This window comes from Mustelus asterias, chromosome 2, assembly GCF_964213995.1.
Source record: "Mustelus asterias chromosome 2, sMusAst1.hap1.1, whole genome shotgun sequence".
NCBI lineage: Eukaryota > Metazoa > Chordata > Chondrichthyes > Carcharhiniformes > Triakidae > Mustelus > Mustelus asterias.
The window spans coordinates 156436881-156457990 of NC_135802.1; the positions used below are offsets into that span (position 1 = coordinate 156436881).

Genomic DNA, 21110 nt, shown 5'->3' on the forward strand with positions numbered 1-21110 from the left:
GGTTCAGTAAGGCTGTGAATGGTTTCTCCAATGTGTTGTGTTTATGTGATGATCATGGACCTGGCTGGGCGCTGTCCTGTCAACCCCACAGTTGGATGGGACTCTGCTGATGAGGATTGCTGGACCTCAGAGCAGAGGTTCTGCGAGGTGTCCGACTGTTCCTGTCCTGCTGCGTACCTGACGGTGATTACAAGAGGCGGGGGGGGGTTCAGTCTCTCCTCACGGCAATGGGATAATCAGGCAGAGGTGAGGAAGACCTGGATGGAGTCCAATGACCCATCTCAATGGCCTTCACTGTGGCTTCATGACTTGAGGGAGCACCGCACCATCGGAGAGGCAGCACTGAGGGAGCACCGCACCATCAGAGAGGCAGCACTGAGGGAGCGCCGCACCATCAGAGAGGCAGCACTGAGGGAGCACCGCACCATCAGAGAGGCAGCACTGAGGGAGCACCGCACCATCGGAGAGGCAGCACTGAGGGAGCGCCGCACCATCGGGGAGGTAGCACTGAGGGAGCGCCGCACCATCGGGGAGGCTGCACTGAGGGAGCACCGCACCATCGGAGAGGCAGCACTGAGGGAGCACCGCACCATCGGAGAGGCAGCACTGAGGGAGCACCGCACCATCGGAGAGGCAGCACTGAGGGAGCACCGCACCATCGGAGAGGCAGCACTGAGGGAGCGCCGCACCATCGGGGAGGCTGCACTGAGGGAGCACCGCACCATCGGAGAGGCAGCACTGAGGGAGCGCCGCACCATCGGGGAGGCTGCACTGAGGGAGCACCGCACCATCGGAGAGGCAGCACTGAGGGAGCGCCGCACCATCGGAGAGGCAGCACTGAGGGAGCACCGCACCATCGGGGAGGCAGCACTGAGGGAGCACTGCACCATCGGGGAGGCAGCACTGAGGGAGCGCTGCACCATCGGAGAGGCAGCACTGAGAGAGCGCCGCACCATCGGAGAGGCAGCACTGAGGGAGCGCCGCACCATCGGAGAGGCAGCACTGAGGGAGCGCCGCACCATCAGAGAGGCAGCACTGAGGGAGCACTGCACCATCGGAGAGGCAGCACTGAGGGAGCGTCGCACCATCGGAGAGGCAGCACTGAGGGAGCGCTGCACCATCAGAGAGGCAGCACTGAGGGAGCACTGCACCATCAGAGAGGCAGCACTGAGGGAGCGCTGCACCATCGGAGAGGCAGCACTGAGGGAGCGTCGCACCATCGGAGAGGCAGCACTGAGGGAGCACCGCACCATCGGAGAGGCAGCACTGAGGGAGCACCGCACCATCGGAGAGGCAGCACTGAGGGAGCACCGCACCATCGGAGAGGCAGCACTGAGGGAGCGTCGCACCATCGGAGAGGCAGCACTGAGGGAGCACCGCACCATCAGAGAGGTAGCACTGAGGGAGCGTCGCACCATCAGAGAGGCAGCACTGAGGGAGCGCCGCACCATCAGAGAGGCAGCACTGAGGGAGCACCGCACCATCGGGGAGGTAGCACTGAGGGAGCGCTGCACCATCGGAGAGGCAGCACTGAGGGAGCGTCGCACCATCGGAGAGGCAGCACTGAGGGAGCACCGCACCATCGGGGAGGTAGCACTGAGGGAGCACCGCACCATCGGAGAGGCAACACTGAGGGAGCGTCTTACCATCGGAGAGGCAGCACTGAGGGAGCACCGCACCATCGGAGAGGCAGCACTGAGGGAGCACCGCACCATCGGGGAGGTAGCACTGAGGGAGCACCGCACCATCGGAGAGGCAGCACTGAGGGAGCACCGCACCATCGGAGAGGCAGCACTGAGGGAGCGTCGCACCATCGGGGAGGTAGCACTGAGGGAGCGCTGCACCATCGGGGAGGTAGCACTGAGGGAGCGCTGCACCATCGGAGAGGCAGCACTGAGGGAGCGCCGCACCATCGGAGAGGCAGCACTGAGGGAGCGCCGCACCATCGGGGAGGCAGCACTGAGGGAGCACCGCACCATCGGAGAGGCAGCACTGAGGGAGCGCTGCACCATCGGAGAGGCAGCACTGAGGGAGCGCCGCACCATCGGAGAGGCAGCACTGAGGGAGCGCTGCACCATCGGAGAGGCAGCACTGAGGGAGCGCTGCACCATCGGGGAGGGAGCACTGAGGGAGCACCGCACCATCGGGGAGGTAGCACTGAGGGAGCGCTGCACCATCGGAGAGGCAGCACTGAGGGAGCACCGCACCATCGGAGAGGCAGCACTGAGGGAGCACCGCACCATCGGAGAGGCAGCACTGAGGGAGCACCGCACCATCGGAGAGGCAGCACTGAGGGAGCGCTGCACCATCGGAGAGGCAGCACTGAGGGAGCGCCGCACCATCGGAGAGGCAGCACTGAGGGAGCGCTGCACCATCGGAGAGGCAGCACTGAGGGAGCGCTGCACCATCGGGGAGGGAGCACTGAGGGAGCACCGCACCATCGGGGAGGCAGCACTGAGGGAGCACCGCACCATCGGGGAGGCAGCACTGAGGGAGCGCTGCACCATCGGAGAGGCAGCACTGAGGGAGCACCGCACCATCGGAGAGGCAGCACTGAGGGAGCACCGCACCATCGGAGAGGCAGCACTGAGGGAGCGCTGCACCATCGGAGAGGCAGCACTGAGGGAGCGCTGCACCATCGGAGAGGCAGCACTGAGGGAGCGTCGCACCATCGGAGAGGCAGCACTGAGGGAGCGTCGCACCATCGGAGAGGCAGCACTGAGGGAGCGCTGCACCATCGGAGAGGCAGCACTGAGGGAGCACCGCACCATCGGAGAGGCAGCACTGAGGGAGCGTCGCACCATCGGAGAGGCAGCACTGAGGGAGCACCGCACCATCGGAGAGGCAGCACTGAGGGAGCACCGCACCATCGGGGAGGCAGCACTGAGGGAGCACCGCACCATCGGGGAGGCTGCACTGAGGGAGCACCGCACCATCGGAGAGGCAGCACTGAGGGAGCGCTGCACCATCGGAGAGGCAGCACTGAGGGTGCGCTGCACCATCGGAGAGGCAGCACTGAGGGAGCACCGCACCATCGGGGAGGCTGCACTGAGGGAGCACCGCACCATCGGAGAGGCAGCACTGAGGGAGCGCTGCACCATCGGAGAGGCAGCACTGAGGGAGCGCCGCACCATCGGAGAGGCAGCACTGAGGGAGCACCGCACCATCGGGGAGGCAGCACTGAGGGTGCGCTGCACCATCGGGGAGGCAGCACTGAGGGAGCGCCGCACCATCGGGGAGGCTGCACTGAGGGAGCACCGCACCATCGGGGAGGCTGCACTGAGGGTGCGCTGCACCATCGGAGAGGCAGCACTGAGGGAGCGCTGCACCATCGGGGAGGATTGCACTCCCTTAATGATTGTTGCTTAAGATCCTATGAGCTAAATTCACTGCTGTCTGATAAACCTCTATAGATGGAATCTCTTTTGATTTCCTCGCATTGATTTTACTCAGCAGCTCCTGTGTACAGGGCAGAGCTGGCCACTAGATGGCAGTCATGATGTGGAGATGCTGGCGTTGGACTGGGGTAAACACAGTAAGAAGTTTAACAACACCAGGTTTAAGTCCAACAGGTTTATTTGGTAGCAAAAGCCACACAAGCTTTCGGAGCCCCAAGCCCCTTCTTCAGGTGAGTGGGAATTCTGTTCACCATCTTTAGATGGCACTCAGTGCACGCTCTACTGCTTCTTCTCCAACTTTTCAGAATTGCATCTAAAGTATCTTTATTGAAACTCATTCTTCTCCCAACCGTTCCGCCCCCTCCACCCTGTTTCTTTCCAATGTTTTTCCAAACCCCTCCTGCAAAACACGGTGATCTCTTCCTTGCCTCTCCAAGGAAATTGAAGCCATTGTTCTTGGACTCCAGACTATCTCCTTGCGACTGACTCCATCCCTCCCTCGGCAACAGGAGAGATAAAACTGGACTCTCTGTGGCCTTCAAGTCACGTTTGACTCTGGGATGAGCCTCCGGCCTCGTCACTGTGCTGTCTCTAACACCGTCCGATCCACCGCTGTAACATTGCTTGCATCACGACTTTCACCAAATCCAGCTCCCCTCTGGCTCACTGACCCTACATTGACCCCTTTGGTCTCACTGACCCTACATTGACCCCTTTGGTCTCACTGACCCTACATTGACCCCTTTGGTCTCACTGACCCTACATTGACCCCTTTGGTCTCACTGACCCTACATTGACCCCTTTGGCCTCACTGACCCTACATTGACCCCTTTGGCTCACTGACCCTACATTGACCCCTCTGGCTCACTGACCCTACATTGACCCCTCTGGCCTAACTGACCCTACATTGACCCCTCTGGCCTTACTGACCCTACATTGACCCCTTTGGCCTCACTGACCCTACATTGACCCCTTTGGCCTCACTGACCCTACATTGACCCCTCTGGCCTAACTGACCCTACATTGACCCCTCTGGCCTCATTGTCCCTACATTGACCCCTTTGACCTCACTGACCCTTTTGCCTCACTGACCCTACATTGACCCCTCTGACCTCATTGACCTTACAATGGCTTCTCCCAGTGTTGTGATCTTAAATCTTTGCTCAGTGTTTTTGAATCTGGCCTCGGTAATGGTCTCCAGTCCCACAACCCACAGTGATACCTCTAACTCCGGCCTCATTACCCACACCGGGCCGACTGTTTCGGGTCACCGGGAGTGATGTGCCGCTCGCTGGCACCGGGATCTTACAGTCCCACCATTGTCAATGGGGTTTCCTGTTGAACGCACCCCTTGCCGCTGGGAAACCCACGGTGGGGGGTGGGGGGGTGCCATTGACGGGACCGCAGGATCGATCCCACTGGCCTAGGTGGCAGCAGGATTCTGGTGCCCAGTTTTAATTCCTCCACCATGAGTGACTGTGCCCTCAGCTGCCTGGGGCCCTAAGCTCAGGAATTCCCTCCCGACCCCTCTCCTCCTTATCGCTTTCCTTCCCCCAAGACATTCCTTAAAACTTACCTTTGGTCATCTGACCCAATCTCTCCTTAGGTGGCTCGCTGTCAAACTTTGTTTCATAAGCCTCCTGTGAGGTGGTGTTTCATTGTGTTAACGGCGCTATGTAAATGTAAGTTGTTGGAGTGGGGGGGAGGGATGTGGAGGGAAGGGGGGTGGGGGGAAGGGGGGGTGGGGAGTGGGTGGTGGGGGAGTGGGGGTTGGAGGGGAAGGGAGGGAGTCTCTGGAGTGGGATGTGAACTCCTAACCCTCTGACGCTTGCAGCGGAGTTGCAGGCAGTTCTGTAAGTTACGGTGCGTTGTGAAGCTTGCTGAATGGTCAGCGTTGTACACTGTGTAATTACACTATTTAAACCACACTGTCCTTTCTATCCAGGAGGTTGCACAGTTCTATGCTGAGAATGAGCATTCCGCTCTCAGATGGCAGAAGCCCCCAATTATCGAGGAATTGAAGGTGACTGAAAGTGGATTTCTGGCCTCTGTGACTGTTTTAACCTTCCCCGTGGATACAAATGCTATTAAAGAATCAAACTCCCTGCATGACCACAATGGAAAGGACTTGGCGGGTGATTAATCTGGGAAAGGGTGTGGAGATAGTTTGAGTCATGTTGAGATCAAAAAGAAGGAGGTATTGGGGTTCTTGAGAAACATTAAGGTAGACAAGTCCCCAGGGCCTGATGGGATATACCCCAGAATACTGAGAGAGGCAAGGGAGGAAATTGCTGGGGCCTTGAGAGAAATCTTTGTATCCTCACCCACCCACCTGACGAAGGAACAGCCTGTTCCGAAAGCTAGTGGCTTTTGCTACCAAATAAACCTGTTGGACTTTAACCTGGTGTTGTTAGGGGAGGTCCCAGAGGATTGGAGAATAGCCAATGTTGTTCCTTTGTTTAAGAAGGGTAGCAAGAATAATCCAGGTAATCACAGGCCGGTGAGCCTTACATCGGTAGGGAAATTATTGGAGAGGATTCTCCGAGACAGGATTTATTCCCACTTGGAAATAAGTGGACGTATTAGTGAGAGGCAACATGGTTTTGTGAAGGGGAGGTCATGTCTCATGAACTTGATCAAGTTTTTCGAGGAAGTGACGAAGATGATTGATGAGGGTAGGGCAGTGGATGTTGTCTACATGGACTTCAGTAAGGCCTTTGACAAAGTCCCTCGTGGCAGACTGGTGCAGAAGGTGAAGTCGCTTGGGATCAGAGGTGAGCTGGCAAGGTGGATACAGAACTGGCTCGGTCAAAGAAGACAGAGGGTAGCAGTGGAAGGGTGTGTTTCTGAATGGAGGGCTGTGACAAGTGGTGTTCCTCAGGGATCAGTGCTGGGACCTTTGCTGTTTGTAATATATATAAATGATTTGGAGGAAAATGTAACTGGAGTGATTAGTAAGTTTGCGGACGACACAAAGGTTGGTGGATTTGTGGATAGCGATAAGGACCATCAGAGGATACAGCAGGATATAGATCAGTTGGAGACTTGGGCGGAGAGATGGCAGATGGAGTTTAATCCAGACAAAATGTGAGGTAATGCATTTTGGAAGGTCTAATACAGATAGGAAATATACAGTAAATGGCAGAACCCTTTTGATAGGCAAAGGGATCTGGGTGTACAGGTACACAGGTCACTGAAAGTGGCAATGCAGGTGGAGAAGGTAGTCAAGAAGGCATATAGCATGCTTGCCTTCATCGGCCGGGGTATTGAGTTTAAAAATTGGATAGTCATGTTGCAGCTTTATGGAACCTTAGTTAGGCCGCACTTGGAATATACCAGAAGGATGTGGAGGCTTTGGAGAGGGTACAGAAAAGATTTTACCAGGATGTTGCCTGGTACAGAGGGCATTAGCTATGAGGAGAGGTTGGAGAAACTTGGTTTGTTCTCACTGGAGCGACGGAGGTTGAGGGGAGACCTGATAGAAGCCTACAAGATTATGAGGGGCATGGACAGAGTGGATAGTCAGAAGTTTTTTCCCAGGATGGAAGAGTCAATTACTAGGGGGCACAGGTTTAAGGTGCGAGGGGCAATGTTTAAAGGGGATGTACGAGGCAGATTTTTTACACAGGGGGTGGTGGGTGCCTGGAACTCATTGCCGGGGGAGGTAGTGCAAGCGGATACGGTAGTGACTTTTAAGAGGCGGCTGGATAAGTACATGAATAGGATGGGAATAGAGGGATATGGTCCCCGGAAGGGTAGGGGGTTTTAGTTCAGTCGGGCAGCATGGTCGGTGCAGGCTTGGAGGCCCGAAGGGCCTGTTCCTGTGCTGTAATTTTCTTTGTTCTTTGAAAGAAAAACAGACAGGCGAGATTTGGGTGGCACAGTGGAATCCCTACAGTGCAGAAGGAGGCCATTCGGCCCATCGAGCCTGCACAGACAACAATCCCCCCCCAGGCCCTATCCCCGTAAACTCATGTATTTATCCTGCTAATCTCCCTGACACTAAAGGTCAATTTAGCATGGCCAATCTACCTAACCCGCACATCTCTGCATTGTGGAATTGAACCGGAGCACTGGGAGGAAACCCACACAGACATGGGGAGAATGTGCACAGACAGTGACCCAAAGCCGGAATTGAACTGGGGTCCTTGGTGCTGTGGGACAGCGGTGCTAACCACTGTGCCACCGTGTCGCCCATGGTTAGCATGATTATGTTGGCTGCTTTTCCGAGGCAGCGGGAAGTGTAGACAGAGTCAATGGATGGGAGGCTGGTTTGCGTGATGGACCGGGCCACATTTGTAACCCTTTGTAGTTTCTTGCGGTCTTGGGCAGAGCAGGAGCCATACCAAGCTGTGATACAACTGGAAAGAATGCTTTCTATGGTGCATTTGTAAATGTTGGTGAGAGTCATAGCGACATGCCGAATTTCCTTAGCTTCCTGAGAAAGTAGAGGCGTTGGTGGGCTTTCTTAACCATAGTTTCGGTGTGGAGAGACCAGGACAGGTTGCTAGTGATCTGGACACCTCGAAACTTGAAGCTTTTGACCATTTCCACTTCATCCTCATTGATGTAGACAGGGGCATGTTCTCCACTACACTTCCTGAAGTCGATGACCATCTCCTTTGTTTTACTGACATTGATGGAGAGAGAGCATCGGCATGGAGGGACCAGAACAGTTATCTCCGACAAGGTACACTTCTATAACACCTTTCAGTCTTGGCTCCTGACAGCCCTGATGGTGAAGATTTCCAGACTCTCTTCCACTTAAACCCCTTGCGTCACTCCCGGTCCATGGTATGGTTGACTCTGGTAGAACCTGCTTCTCAGCATGCTTGTGCAGTTTGATGGTTTCAGTTTTCTCAGGCAGCTCAGTCGCTGCCCCGTTCAGTTCTCTTTTCCTGCTGATCTGAAAAGGAAACTTTCCACTGCCTGCCTCTGTCCAGAGGCGGCAACTCCAATCTACCAAATAACCTCCAGAAGCTGGTTTCTCAGAAATGATGCCGCAGCCAGGAAAACCAATTAGGAAACTTGAATCTGGTCTCAAAACAAAAAAGAAAAATATAGAGTTTGAAACAATTTCATGATATGTGGCATTTGCAAAGTGTATTTATTGGCAGGATTATAATTTGTCTTGGAGCTTTCAACTGGAAATATATCTCCTCCCATCTTGTAGCCCGCTCACTATCTCTACTGGCCAAGAGTTTTTTAAATTTATTCATTCAATGTAGATGGACAAGGCCAATGTTTATTGCCAATCTCTAATCTCCCTTGAGAAGGTAGTGGCGAGTTGGTCCTTGCTAGGCCATTCCAGAGGTTAGTTAAGAGTCAGCTATCAGCCAGATTGAGTAAGAACAGCCTAAGCGAGCCAGGTGGAACTTAAGTATGGAGATGGGGGGTAGGCCAAAAAGGCTGTTGGCTCTGCGTACCATTGGGATGATGGGTAATCGTCACCTCCACCCATGGCTCATTGGCTAAGAGTATCGTCTCTGAGCCGCGGGGTTGAGATTTGAAACCCCGCTCCAAGACCTGAGCCCAAAAATCAAGGCCGACACTCCAGTTGCTATGGCAAGGGAGCGCTGCATTGTGGGAGATCCCCTCTCATACATGAAACATTAAGGTCAGGCCTTGTTTGCCCTCTTTGGGTGGTGGGGATATAAAGGATCCCTTCGCCACTGTTTCAAAGACGGGTGGAGGGGAGTGTGGTTGGAGTGTCCTGGCTAATATTTATCCAACTGCTCAAAACACCAGATGCACTTGGTCATTATTGCTGTCAGTGGGAGCTTGCTGTGCACAAGTCGGCTGCCACATTCCCTACATTGCCAACAACGACTGTGCTTCAGAAGAGCACCTCAGTGGCTGCGAAGAGCTGTGGGCTGGCCCATGATGGCGAAAGGCGCTATATAAATGCAAGGCCTTTCTTTTGCAGCCAGTTCCCTTAACCTCCGCTTCCCCGATGACTGAAACCCAAGTTACAAAGCAGTGGAGAGTCGGTGCAGACTCGATGGGCCGAATGGCCTGCTTCTGCACAGTAGGGATTCTATGATCTTCTAGAACTATCTCAGGAAGCTGAGAGTCTTTTTGTGTCTGTGTTTTGCAAACTCGAAACACTTTTCTTCCCCCCTGATTTTTCTTGTTCGGTTGACCTTTCCTTGAAGACTTCAACTGGGTGGGGATGAGGCTGACTTGAATTTCTCCTGTTTCCCTGCGAGCAGAGGTCAACAGTCAGTGACATTTCACTGCAGCAACGCTGGCCAGCCGCAGATCTCAAATAAACAACTCACCGGTGACTTCCAACTCCCAAGAATTAGGGGAACAAAGCGAACCTGACATTTCGGGCGTTGTGTAAGATTTGTTTTCGGAAAATGGGTCAAGACATCTTCCTTTTTTAAAAAGGTCTCTTCTCCTGTGCAGCTCACCAAGCAAGGCCAATGCTTTTAACAATCGGTTGCTAAGATACGTGAGAAAATGACCTGGAATAACGACCCCTGATTTTGAACAGGAAGGTTTTAAATGCCGCTCCCACTCAGCCTTGTGCCCAGAATGTGGGTAGGGGTATTCGCACTGATCCCGGGGCTCTCGCACTCAGCAATCGCACCCACCCGACCTCCCCATTTGCCACTCCCTTCCTCCAATCCCTTTTACCTCATTGAGTCAGCAGGAGGCCCTTCGGCCCATCGCATCCATGCTGGCTCCCCGTAGATCAGTCACTCAGGACTATTTCCCCATATCTAGCCCCGTACCTTTATTTCTCTCAAATGCATCCAGTTTCCCTTTGAATCCATTTATCGACAGCTCCAAGTGTTTAGGTGCCCAGATCACCAACCTGTCCTGCTCCCTCCATGCAGACGTTATATCTAAGAAAGCCCCACCAACGCCTCTACTTTCTCATGAGTCTAAGGAAATTTGCCATGTCCGCTACGACTCTCACCAACTTTTACAGATGCTCCATAGAAAGCATTCTTTCTGGTTGTATCACAGCTTGGTCTGGCTCCTGCTCTGCCCAAGACTGCAAAAAACTACAAAGGATCATGAACGAAGCCCAGTCCAGCACTCAAACCAGTCTCCCACCCATTGACAAAGATCATCTGGACTCGAAACTTCAGCTCTTTTCTCTCCTTACAGATGCTGCCAGACCTGCTGAGATAGAATCATAGAATCCTACAGTGCAGAAGGAGGCCATTCGGCCCATCGGGTCTGCACTGAACACAATCCCACCCAGGCCCTATCCCCATAACCCCATGCACTTACCCGAGCTAGTTCCCCCTGACAGTAACGGGCAATTTAGCACGGCCAAGCCACCTCACCTGCACATCTTTGGACTGTGGGAGGAAACCGGAGCACCCGGAGGAAACCCACGCAGACACGGGGAGAACGTCCCTGGCACTGTGGGGCAGCAGTGCTAACCACTGTGTCATCGTGCCGCCCATAGACTTTGCAGAATTTTCTCTTTTGGGCTCCCACCCATTGATACTATCTACACTTCCCGCTGCCCTCGGAAAAGCAGCCAGCAAAATCAAGGACCCCACGCACCACGGACATTCTCTCTTCCACCTTCTTCCATCGGGAAAAAGATACAAAAGATCTGAGGTCACGTACCAACCGACTCAAGGACAGCTTCTTCCCTGCTGCTGTCAGACTTTTGAATGGACCTACCTCGCATTAAGTTGATCTTTCTCTACACCCTAGCTATGACTGTAACACTACATTCTGCACTCTCTCCTTTCCTTCTCTATGAACGGTATGCTTTATGTAGCGCGCAAGAAACAATACTTTTCACTGCATACCAATTTTCATTGATGAAAGGATTCTCAGAAGTCCAGGTGCACCTGCCTCAAACATCACATCCTCAAAACAAAATAGATCTTCTGATTCGGAGAGCATGCTGGTTTTCTCAGTGCGGACTCGCAATTTGCCTCCCAATGATCGACTCCAGCCTTGTGGCAGATATTAGTATGACATTGGCACGTGTCAGCGGTTGCCCAGTTTAGCTGAATCCATTTTCTTGAATACAAGTGACTCTGTTACCTTGTTTCCGATGTAATTGGACCTTCCCAGCTGTCAGGGATTCTCGTCTTATAGAAACCCAACAGTGCAGAAGGAGGCCATTCAGCCCATTGAGTCTATACCAACTATCTGAAAGAATATTCCACCCAGGCCCTTCCCTCCACCCTAGCTCTGTAACCCCGCCCGTGCATTTACCATGGCCAATCCACCTAACCTGCGCATCTCGGGACACTAAGGGGGAATTTAGCATGGCCAATCCACCTAACCCGCGCATCTCGGGACACTAAGGGGGAATTTAGCATGGCCAATCCACCTAACCCGCGCATCTCGGGACACTAAGGGGGAATTTAGCATGGCCAATCCACCTAACCTGCACATCTTTGGAGTGTGGGAGGAAACCGGAGCACCCGGAAGAAACACACGCAGACACGGGGAAAATGTGCAAACTCCACACAGAGAGTGACCCAAGCCGGGAATCGAACCCGGGTCCCTGGCGCTGTGAGGCAGCAGTGTTAACCACTGTGCCACCGTGCTGCCCAATCGCTGGCACTTCAGATTAATTCTCTCTTAATCCACCATCCCGGAACTCCGCTGTTGCTGTGATTTCACAACTTGCAGCTCTCCAGGGGGTTAGTAAATCTCTCATTTGACATTGGTTTTATTTTTCACTTCCCTGGTGCCTTTGTCTCTCTGAAACTCTGTCAGTGACAAGAGTGCATCAAACTCTGTGAATTAAAGTCGGCAGGTGATTAAAAAATAAACCCTTCCAACTGGCAGTGTCCTGTGTTCACTCAGGGAGTCTGCTTTGCTGTTCTAACATCCATTGTTGGAGCCTGGAGCTATGGATTGTAATGGTGGAGCAGACACTGAACATCAACATTCTTTCCATCATTGGCTGACCAGGAATCTCTCCCGCTCTTACTGCCTGCATTGGTGCATGTCAGAAGGATTTGGACAGAGATTGGCCACGTTATGAACACTTCTTCCTTGACCATCGATGGGCAGCACAGTGGTCAGCACTGCTGCCTCACAGCGCCAGAGAACCGGGTTCAATTCCTGGCTTGGGTCACTGTCTGTCACTGGGAGTTTACACGTTCTTCCCCATGTCTGGGTGGGTTTCCTCCAGGTGCTCTGGTTTCCTCCCACAGTCCAACAATGTGCGGGTCAGGTTGATTGGCCGTGCTAAATTCTCCTCAGTGTCAGGGCAACTAGCAGGGTAAATAAGTGGGGTTATAGGAGCAGAATTAGGCCATTTGGCCCATCGAGTCTGTTCCACGATTCAATTATGGCTGATATATTTCTCATCCCCATTCTCCTGCCTTCTCCCCGTAACCCTTGATCCCCTTATTGGACAAGAACCTATCTACCTCTGTCTTAAAGACACTCAATGACCTGGCCTCCACAGCCTTCTGCGACAAAGAGTTCCACAGATTCACCTCTGGCTGAAGTAATTCCTCCTCATCTCAGTTTTAAAGGAGCGTACCTTCAGTCTGAGGTTGTGCCCTCGAGATCTAGTCTCTCCCACTAGTGGAAACATCCTCTCCACATCCACTCTATCTGGGCCTCTCAGTATTCTGTAATGGGTTACGGGGATAGAGCCTGGGTGGGATTGTGGTCGGTGCAGACTCGATGGGCCCAAATGGCCTCCTTCTGCACTGTAGGGATTCTATGATTCTACGATCAGGTCCTGGGGTGGGACTCGAACCCAGAGCCTCTGGCATCAAAGGCAGGGTTACTACCCACTGTGCCACAAGACCTCCTTTCCAATGGATGTAGCACTTAAAATAGAATGATGACCGGGGTGAGAGCCATAGTTGTATGGTGGCACAGTGGTTAGCACTGCTGCCTCAGAGCGTTTGGGATCCGGGTTCAATTCCGGCTTAGGTCACTGTCTGTGTGGAGTTTGCCCATTCTTCCCGTGTCTACGGGGGTTTCCTCCGGGTGCTCCACTTTCCTCCCACAGTCCAAAGATGTGAGGGTTAGGTTGATTGACCATGCTAAATTGCCCCTTAGTGTCAGGGGGATTGGCAGGGTCAATAAGTGGGGTTACAGGAATATGGCCTGGGTGGGATTGTGGTCGGTACAGACTCGATGGACTGAATGGCCTCCTTCTGCACTGTAGGGATTCTATGATGCACAGAGATGGGAGAAATTGGAGTCATGCTGGGTGAGTTATGAGAGTTGATGGAGGTATTCAAAATCACGATGGGTTTTGATTCAGTAAATGAGGAGATAGTTTCCAGTGGCTGAAGGGCCAGTGAACAGAGGACGCAGATTTAAGGTGATTGGCACAAGAACAAGAGAGGACAGGAAGAAAACATTTTTCACACAGCGAGTTGTTGTGATCTGATCGCACAGTCGGAAAGAGCAGGAGAAAGAAATTCAGTAAGAACATGCAAAGTGAATGAGACAAACTCCTGTAGGGGTTATATTCACAGGGCAATGGGGGAAGTGCAGGGAATTGGGATTAACTGTGTCGCTGGCACTAGCAGGATAGGTCGAATGGCCTCTTTCTGAGCTGTATCAATCTGTGGTGTTTCTGAAATGTTTCAAGATTGGAATAATGTTCTTGCTCTTTATTTACTGTTCCTGGCAGCTCAAAGCGAAAGCCTCGGGCCTTTGGAACCTCTTCCTGCCAACAGTCAGTGGCCTGAGCCAGCTGGACTACGCGTTCGTTGCGGAAGAGACTGGGAAATGCTTCTTTGCTCCAGAGATTTTCAACTGCCAGGCTCCAGGTAGATTGGCAACAGTCGAGGCAACGGCACCGCCATTGAGTTTGTGTTTACATTGTTGAGTACATTGGTGCCTTTGCCACCATGTCCGCTTGCTCAGGAACCGTGAGATTTAAACGAGAGGGAAGTCGAGTGAAGCAAAATTCCTGACGTCTTTGACAGGGAAAATCATCGCAAGGCACTTGGGGACAAAGAGCTGTCGGTCTAAAGTTAATGATATTAGGAAGGGGGTGCTCAGGAAGATGGGCTTGAAGGAGAAGAGGGAGATCGAGGTCCAGGCAATGAATTCTAATAGACCTATTGGCCAGCAGTGGAGATTGGTTGGTTGGTTGGTGCAGACTGGAGGATATTAAAGAATCATAGAATCCCTATAGTGCAGAAGGAGGCCATTCAGTCCATCAAGTTTGCACCGACCACAATCCCACCCAGGCCCTATCCCTGTAACCCCACGTATTTACCCTGCTAGTCCCCCTGACACTAAGGGGCAATTTAGCATGGCCAATCAATCTAACCTTCACATCTTTAGACTGTGGGAGGAAACCGGAGCACCCGGAGGAAACCCACGCAGACACGGGGAGAATGTGCAAACTCCACACAGACAGTGTCCCAAGGCAGGAATTGAACCCGGATCCCTGGTGCTGTGAGGCAGCAGTGCTAACCACTGTGCCACCATGACGCCGGTGATGTCATATTGGTAAGGAGGGGCCAGTTTATGAAACGATTGAATGGCAGAACTGAGAATGTTAAACATGAGGCATCTGTTAACCGAGAGCCAGTTTAGAATAGCGGGCACTGGGCTAACTAAATTTAGGGCAGGATTTTTCAGATGGTGGGGATTCCCACTGATCATTCCATTGACAAGGAGGGGAAATAATGATGGACACGGGTCAGTGTCATTGTGTGATCATCAAACGCTTAGAATCATAGAGAATCATACAACCTTACAGTGCAGAAGGAGGCCATTCGGTCCATCGAGTCTGCACCAACCACAATTCCACCCAAGCCCTACCCCTGTAACCCCACATATTTACCCTGCTAATCCCCCTGACACTAAGGGAGAACTTTGCATGGCCAGTCAACCCAACCTGCACATCTTTGGACTGTGGGAGGAAACCGGAGCACTCGGAGGAAACCCACGCAGACACGGGGAGAATGTGCAGACTCCACACAGACAGTGACCCTAGCCGGGAATTGAACCCGGGTCCCTGGTGCTGTGAGGCAGCAGTGCTAACCACTGTGCCACCGTGCCGCCCCTGCACCACTTCATCCTCACCACAACACTTAGCGTCGTGTGAACTGCTCATGTTAAGACACCATTGTAACAGAGGCAGCCTAATTAGATTGCAGAATTGTGCCACATGTCCTCCTTACACTTGTTTTGCAGACACAGGGAACATGGAGGTGCTACACCTGTACGGAACGGAAGAGCAGAGGGAGAAATGGCTGGAGCCGTTGCTTTGTGGGGAAATTCATTCCTGCTTCTGTATGACTGGTAAATAGATCAGCCTGTATTAGTCCACCAGCTCTTTGGCTGTTCAATTCTGAAATTTTTGTCTTTGTTTTTCACGTCCCTCGCCCCGCAGTCTCTCTGTAATCTCCACCAGCCCTCCAATCTCTGAGATACTGGTACTCCTTTAATTCCGGCCTCTCGAGCATCCCCAAGTTCGATCGCCCCACCATTGACTGCCAACACCGCAAGGTTCAGAATTTCCTCCCTAAACCTCTCCAGCATGGGTTAGCAGTCCTAAAGACGTGCTGGTTAGGGTGCATTGGCTGTACTAAATTCTCCCTCAGTGTACCCGAACAGGTGCCGGAGTGTGGCGACTAGGGGATTTTCACAGCAACTTCATTGCAGTGTTAATGTAAGCCTACTTGTGACACTAGTAAATAAACTTCAAAAACTTTTCAATTCAAACCTCCATCTTTGCCCAAGCCGTTGATCATAGAATCATAGAATCCCTACAGTGCAGAAGGAGGCCATTCGGCCCATCGAGTCTGCACTGACCACAATCCCACCCAGGCCCTATCCCCATACCCCCCTGTATGTACCCTAGCTAGTCCCCCTGACACTAAGGGGCAATTTAGCATGACCAATGGAGTTAACCCGCACATCTTTCGACTGTGGGAGGAAACTGGAGCACCCAGACGAAACCCACGCAGACATGGGGAGAATGTGCAAACTCCGCACAGACAGTGACCCAAGCCAGGAATCGAACCCGGGTCCCTTGTGCTGTGAGGCAGCAGCGCTAACCACTGTGCCACCCTAATCATTAATATTCGTTAATATTCCCTTATGTGGCTCGGTGTCAAATTTCCTTTTGATAATACCCCTATGAAACGTTTTGGGATGTAAAGGTAAAGTTAACACGGTCCCAGATGACCAGAGGCTGCTTTCCCCCTTGAGGGGGAGGGTTGACTGGTGGTGATTTAACCTGGGGACCACGATACCTCAGACGAGGGGCAGGTTTAGAAGGCGGTTCTTTGTGAATAACCTCAGGCGGTACGGGAATTGAACCCACGCTGTTGGCGTTGCTTTGCATCACTAACCAGTCCAGCCAACTGAGCTAAACTGATCCCCATTTTGGAATGTATTGCTATGTCAAAGGCATTATATGTCTCTCAAAACTGATGTCAAGGTGACTACCTGCCAACCTGTGTCAATTTGGACAGATGACACCCACAGGCAAACGATTGGCACATTCAGCACACTGCGAGTTACTTCTGGAGTTCATTGTCTGAGGGCAGATCCAACCCACAGTGCCACTGTCTGCAACTTGGGTCGGGCAAGGGGGCAGGTCCCGCATCCATCCCACTGGAATGGGGTTCGAACCCCATGAAATTGGCACCAGTCTGAGCCACACCAGCCATCCAGCCAACTGAGCCCCACAAGGAGCCCAGGTTGCTGTGGCGACAAACCTTGTTGTAGTCTGGAGCTATGGATGGTGATGGTAGAGGCTCCAACATTCTTTCCATCATACGGCTGACCAGGAATCTCTCCCACTCTTACCGCCTGTAGTTGGTGTGTGTCGCAGGGATCTGAATGTTGATATTCAACCTGCTTGGCCGTGTTATTTTTTAAAATCAGTTGTGGGACATGGGCGCCACTGACCAGCATTTATTGCCATTCTTAGTTGCCTTTGAACTGAGTGGCTTGCTAGGCCATTTCAGGGGGCAGTTGAGAGACAACCACATTACTGTGGTTCTGGAGTCACATGTAGGCCAGACCGGGTAAGGATGGCAGATTTCCTTCCCTAAAGGGATATTAGTGAACCACATGGGTTTTTCCGAGAATCGACAATGGTTTCATGGTCATCAGTAGATTCATAATTCCAGATTTTATTTATTGAATTCAAATTTCACCATCTGCCGTGGTGGGATTCGAACCCGGGTCCCCAGAACACGAGCTGAGTTTCTGGATTAATAGTTTAGCGACACCACCCACTGTCCCACAAGACCTCCATAGCGCAAACTATAATGTCTGATTTGAGCAGCTGGTAACCGAGGCTCCTGGTTGCTATGGTGACAGCCCTTCCACCTCCATTGTTAACGTTCATTTGGGAAGAGTGGCTTTTTAAGTTTCTGACCATCTTCTTTCTCTGACGGACATTGTAGAGCCTGACGTCTCTTCCAGTGACGCCACGAGCATCGAATGCAGCATTCAGCGGGACGGGGAAAGCTATGTGATCAACGGCAAGAAGTGGTGGAGCAGTGGTGAGTAGCTTAGCTCCGGATGCTGTACGTTCCCCCCCCCCTCCCCCGCCGGGAGCCGTGGCAGCGGATCCTGTCCAACTGACTAGGGCTGCCCGGAAACTGGAACAAAGTGCTGGCAGCTGCGCCCCGTTATCGGTGGTAGGGGCGGGTACCCGTGCTCTGGTCAATCTCCAGGTTAAAGGTTATGAGGCTAGTAATAAACCTGCCTGTTATTTTCATGCCAGTCTCCCCCAGATGCAGTCCTGTTGCGAATGGCCCAATTGGCTGGTAATTCTATCAAGCATTAACATACAGAGGGATCTGGGCGTACAGGTCCACAGTTCCCTGAAAGTGGCCACACAAGTGGATAAGGTGGTCAAGAAGGCGTATGGTATGTTTGTCGTCTTTGGTTGGCACAGTAAGAAGTCTCACAACACCAGGTTAAAGTCCAATAGGTTTATTTGGAATCACAAGCTTTTGGGGCGCTGCTCACCCGATGAAGGAGCAACGCTCCGAAAGCTCGTGATTCCAGATAAACCTGTTGGACTTTAACTTGGTGTTGTGAGACTTCTTACTGCGCCCCACCCCAGTCCAACATCGGCATCTCCACTTCATTGGTTGGCGCTCAGAGTATAAAAATTGGCAAGTCATGTTGCAGCTGTATAGAACTTTGGTTAGGCCACATTTGGAATATTACACACAGTTCTGGTCGCCACACTCCCAGAAGGATGTGGAGACTTCAGAGAAGGTACAGAAAAACATTTATCAGGATGCTGCCTAGTTTGGAGGGCATTAGCTATGAGGAGCGATTGGACAAACTTGGTTTGTTTTCATTTGAACTTCAGAGACTGAGGGGGTGACCGGATAGAAGTTTACAAAATTATGAGAGGCATGGACAGGGTAGAAATGTCAATTACTCGGGTAAGGTAAAGGGGGGAAAGTTTAAAGGAGATGTGAGAGGCAAGTTTTTTACACAGAGGGTGGTAAGAATGGTGAGTTGCTTGGAGGGGAATGTGCAGGTGATGGTGTTCATTTGCCTGCTGCCCTTGTCCTTCTCGGTGGTAGCCCTCATGAGTATGGAAGATGCTGTCTAAGGAGCCTTGGTACACACTGCTGCCGCTGTTTGTTGGTGGTGGAGGGGGTGAATGAATGTTTGTGGATGGGCTTTGTCCTGGACGGTGTTGATCTTCCTGAGTGTTTTGGGGCTGCACCCATCTAGGCAAATGGAGAGTATTCCTTCACATTCTTGACCAAAACCCCAAAGAGGAATAACATTCCCACCAATAGAGTGGAGAAACACATAGAAACTATCTGAAAAGAAGTTGTATCCTCATGAAGAACATTGCAGGCTGATGATGTAAATACCTTTGCCTGATCAACTCTCCCTGCAGCCATTTAATAGTCATTGGGCCTTTGATTTGGATGAAAGATGGGCCTTCTGCCCCGGTCGTAGAGGAAGTCCCGCCTCTGAGAGCTACCAGCCAGTCAGAGAGCCAGCAGTCGTGAAGCTGAAAGGCTGATGGAGCCTGGACTCGAAGATAAGTCCCGGGTCTCACTGGAGCCAGACTGGCAGGCGAAGGGGCAGAGGCTGGAATCATCAGGGTAGGGGTGAGAGGGGAAGCCCTGGAGTGGTGGAGGTAAGAATTACCTTTTGTGGAGCGGAGGGGTTGAGGGGGGGGGGGGGGGGGCGGCTCCAATTGGCACATGGTGCCCAAAAAGGGATGTCCCCACCCTAACCCTGCCCACTCATCAAAAAGCCAGGTTTCACCAGGCAGGCTGGGCAGTTGGCATTGACCTCCCGGGTTTGTGCTCATTGGAATTTAGAAGGCTGAGGGGGGGATCTTATAGAGACCTATAAGATAATGAAGGGGCTGGATAGGGTAGAAGTGGAGAGATTCTTTCCACTCAGAAAGGAAGCTAGAACTAGAGGGCACAACCTCAAAATAAAGGGGGGTCAGTTTAGGACAGAGTTGAGGAGGAACTGCTTCTCTCAGAGGGTGGTGAATCTCTGGAATTCTCTGCCCACTGAAGTGGTGGAGGCCACCTCGTTGAATATGTTTAAATCACGGATACATGGATTCCTGACCGGTAAGGGAATTAGGGGTTATGGGGATCAGGCGGGTAAGTGGAACTGATCCGCTTCAGATCAGCCATGATCTTATTGAATGGCGGGGCAGGCTCGAGGGGCTAGATGACCTACTCCTGCTCCTATTTCTTATGTTCCCCTGCCTGTGGGTCAAATCCAATTAATTGGCCACTTAAGGGTCTCCATTGATTCATGGGAAAACAGGGCACTTGACACCTTTCCTGCTGATACAATCACAGTAGGGGTATGTCGGCTATAGGCTTGGTGCCACTGCTATGGCATCATGCCTGGGGGGGTTGGGGGCGGTAAAAGTTTAACCCACATTGCAATTCAATTCAAAAATTGTACTCAAGTCACAGGTTATGAAAATGGCAACGTGCATAAATATCTTTAATTTTGTGATCTTACAAGGTGGAAGCATAGTTTGATCTTGAAATCTGTAAAAATTTTGAGTGAAATCGATCGCATCGGCTACATTACAATCAAGAGCTTTAATGTGAACCAATACAGAAACATAATACATTTGTATAAATTGTAGATAAATCTTTGGCGTATCGTGTAGATTAGTGTTTGTAAGTTCATTTTCATTCATGGGACGTGGGCATTGCTGACATGGTTGACGTTTATTGCCCATTCCCTAATTGCCCTTGAGAAGGTGATGGTGAGCCTCCACCTTGAACTGCTGATGTCCATGCGGTGTAGGTACACCCACAATGCTGTTAGAGAGGGAGTTCCAGGATTCCAGTGACAGTGAAGGAACGGTGATATATTTCCAAGTCAGGATGGCGAGTGGCTTGGGGGGGAACTTGCAAGCGGTGAAGTTCTCAAGCATACACTGCCTTCGCCCTTCTAGTTGGCAGTGGTCATGGTTTAAAAGGTGCTGTCTAAGGAGCCTTGGTGAGTTGCTGCGGTGCATCTTGTAGATGGCACACACTGCTGCCAGTGTGCGTTGATGGTGGATGAAGTGTCAATCAAGTGGGCTGCTTTGTTCTGGATGGTGTGGAGCTTCTCGAGTGTTGTTGGAGCTGAACCCATCCAGGCAAGTGGGGAGTATTCCAACATACCTTGCACCTCGAAGATGGTGGACAGGCTTTGGGGAGTCAGGAGGTGAGTTACTCACCACAGAATTCCCAACCTCTGACCTGCTCTTGTAGCCACAGTATTTATATGGCTGGGTCCAGTTCAGTTTCTGGTCAATGG

At 52.1% G+C, this 21110-nt stretch overlaps 1 protein-coding gene across 1 annotated transcript in view; it reads left to right on the top strand.

Moving 5' to 3' along the window:
- acad11 (acyl-CoA dehydrogenase family, member 11) overlaps window positions 1-21110 on the top strand; it is a 122188-nt gene that overhangs the window by 19288 nt on the left and 81790 nt on the right. The window contains 4 exon segments of the mRNA XM_078199437.1: window positions 5257-5421; window positions 13999-14137; window positions 15519-15626; window positions 17747-17845. Of these exon segments, the coding sequence (XP_078055563.1) occupies window positions 5257-5421; window positions 13999-14137; window positions 15519-15626; window positions 17747-17845 (511 nt within the window).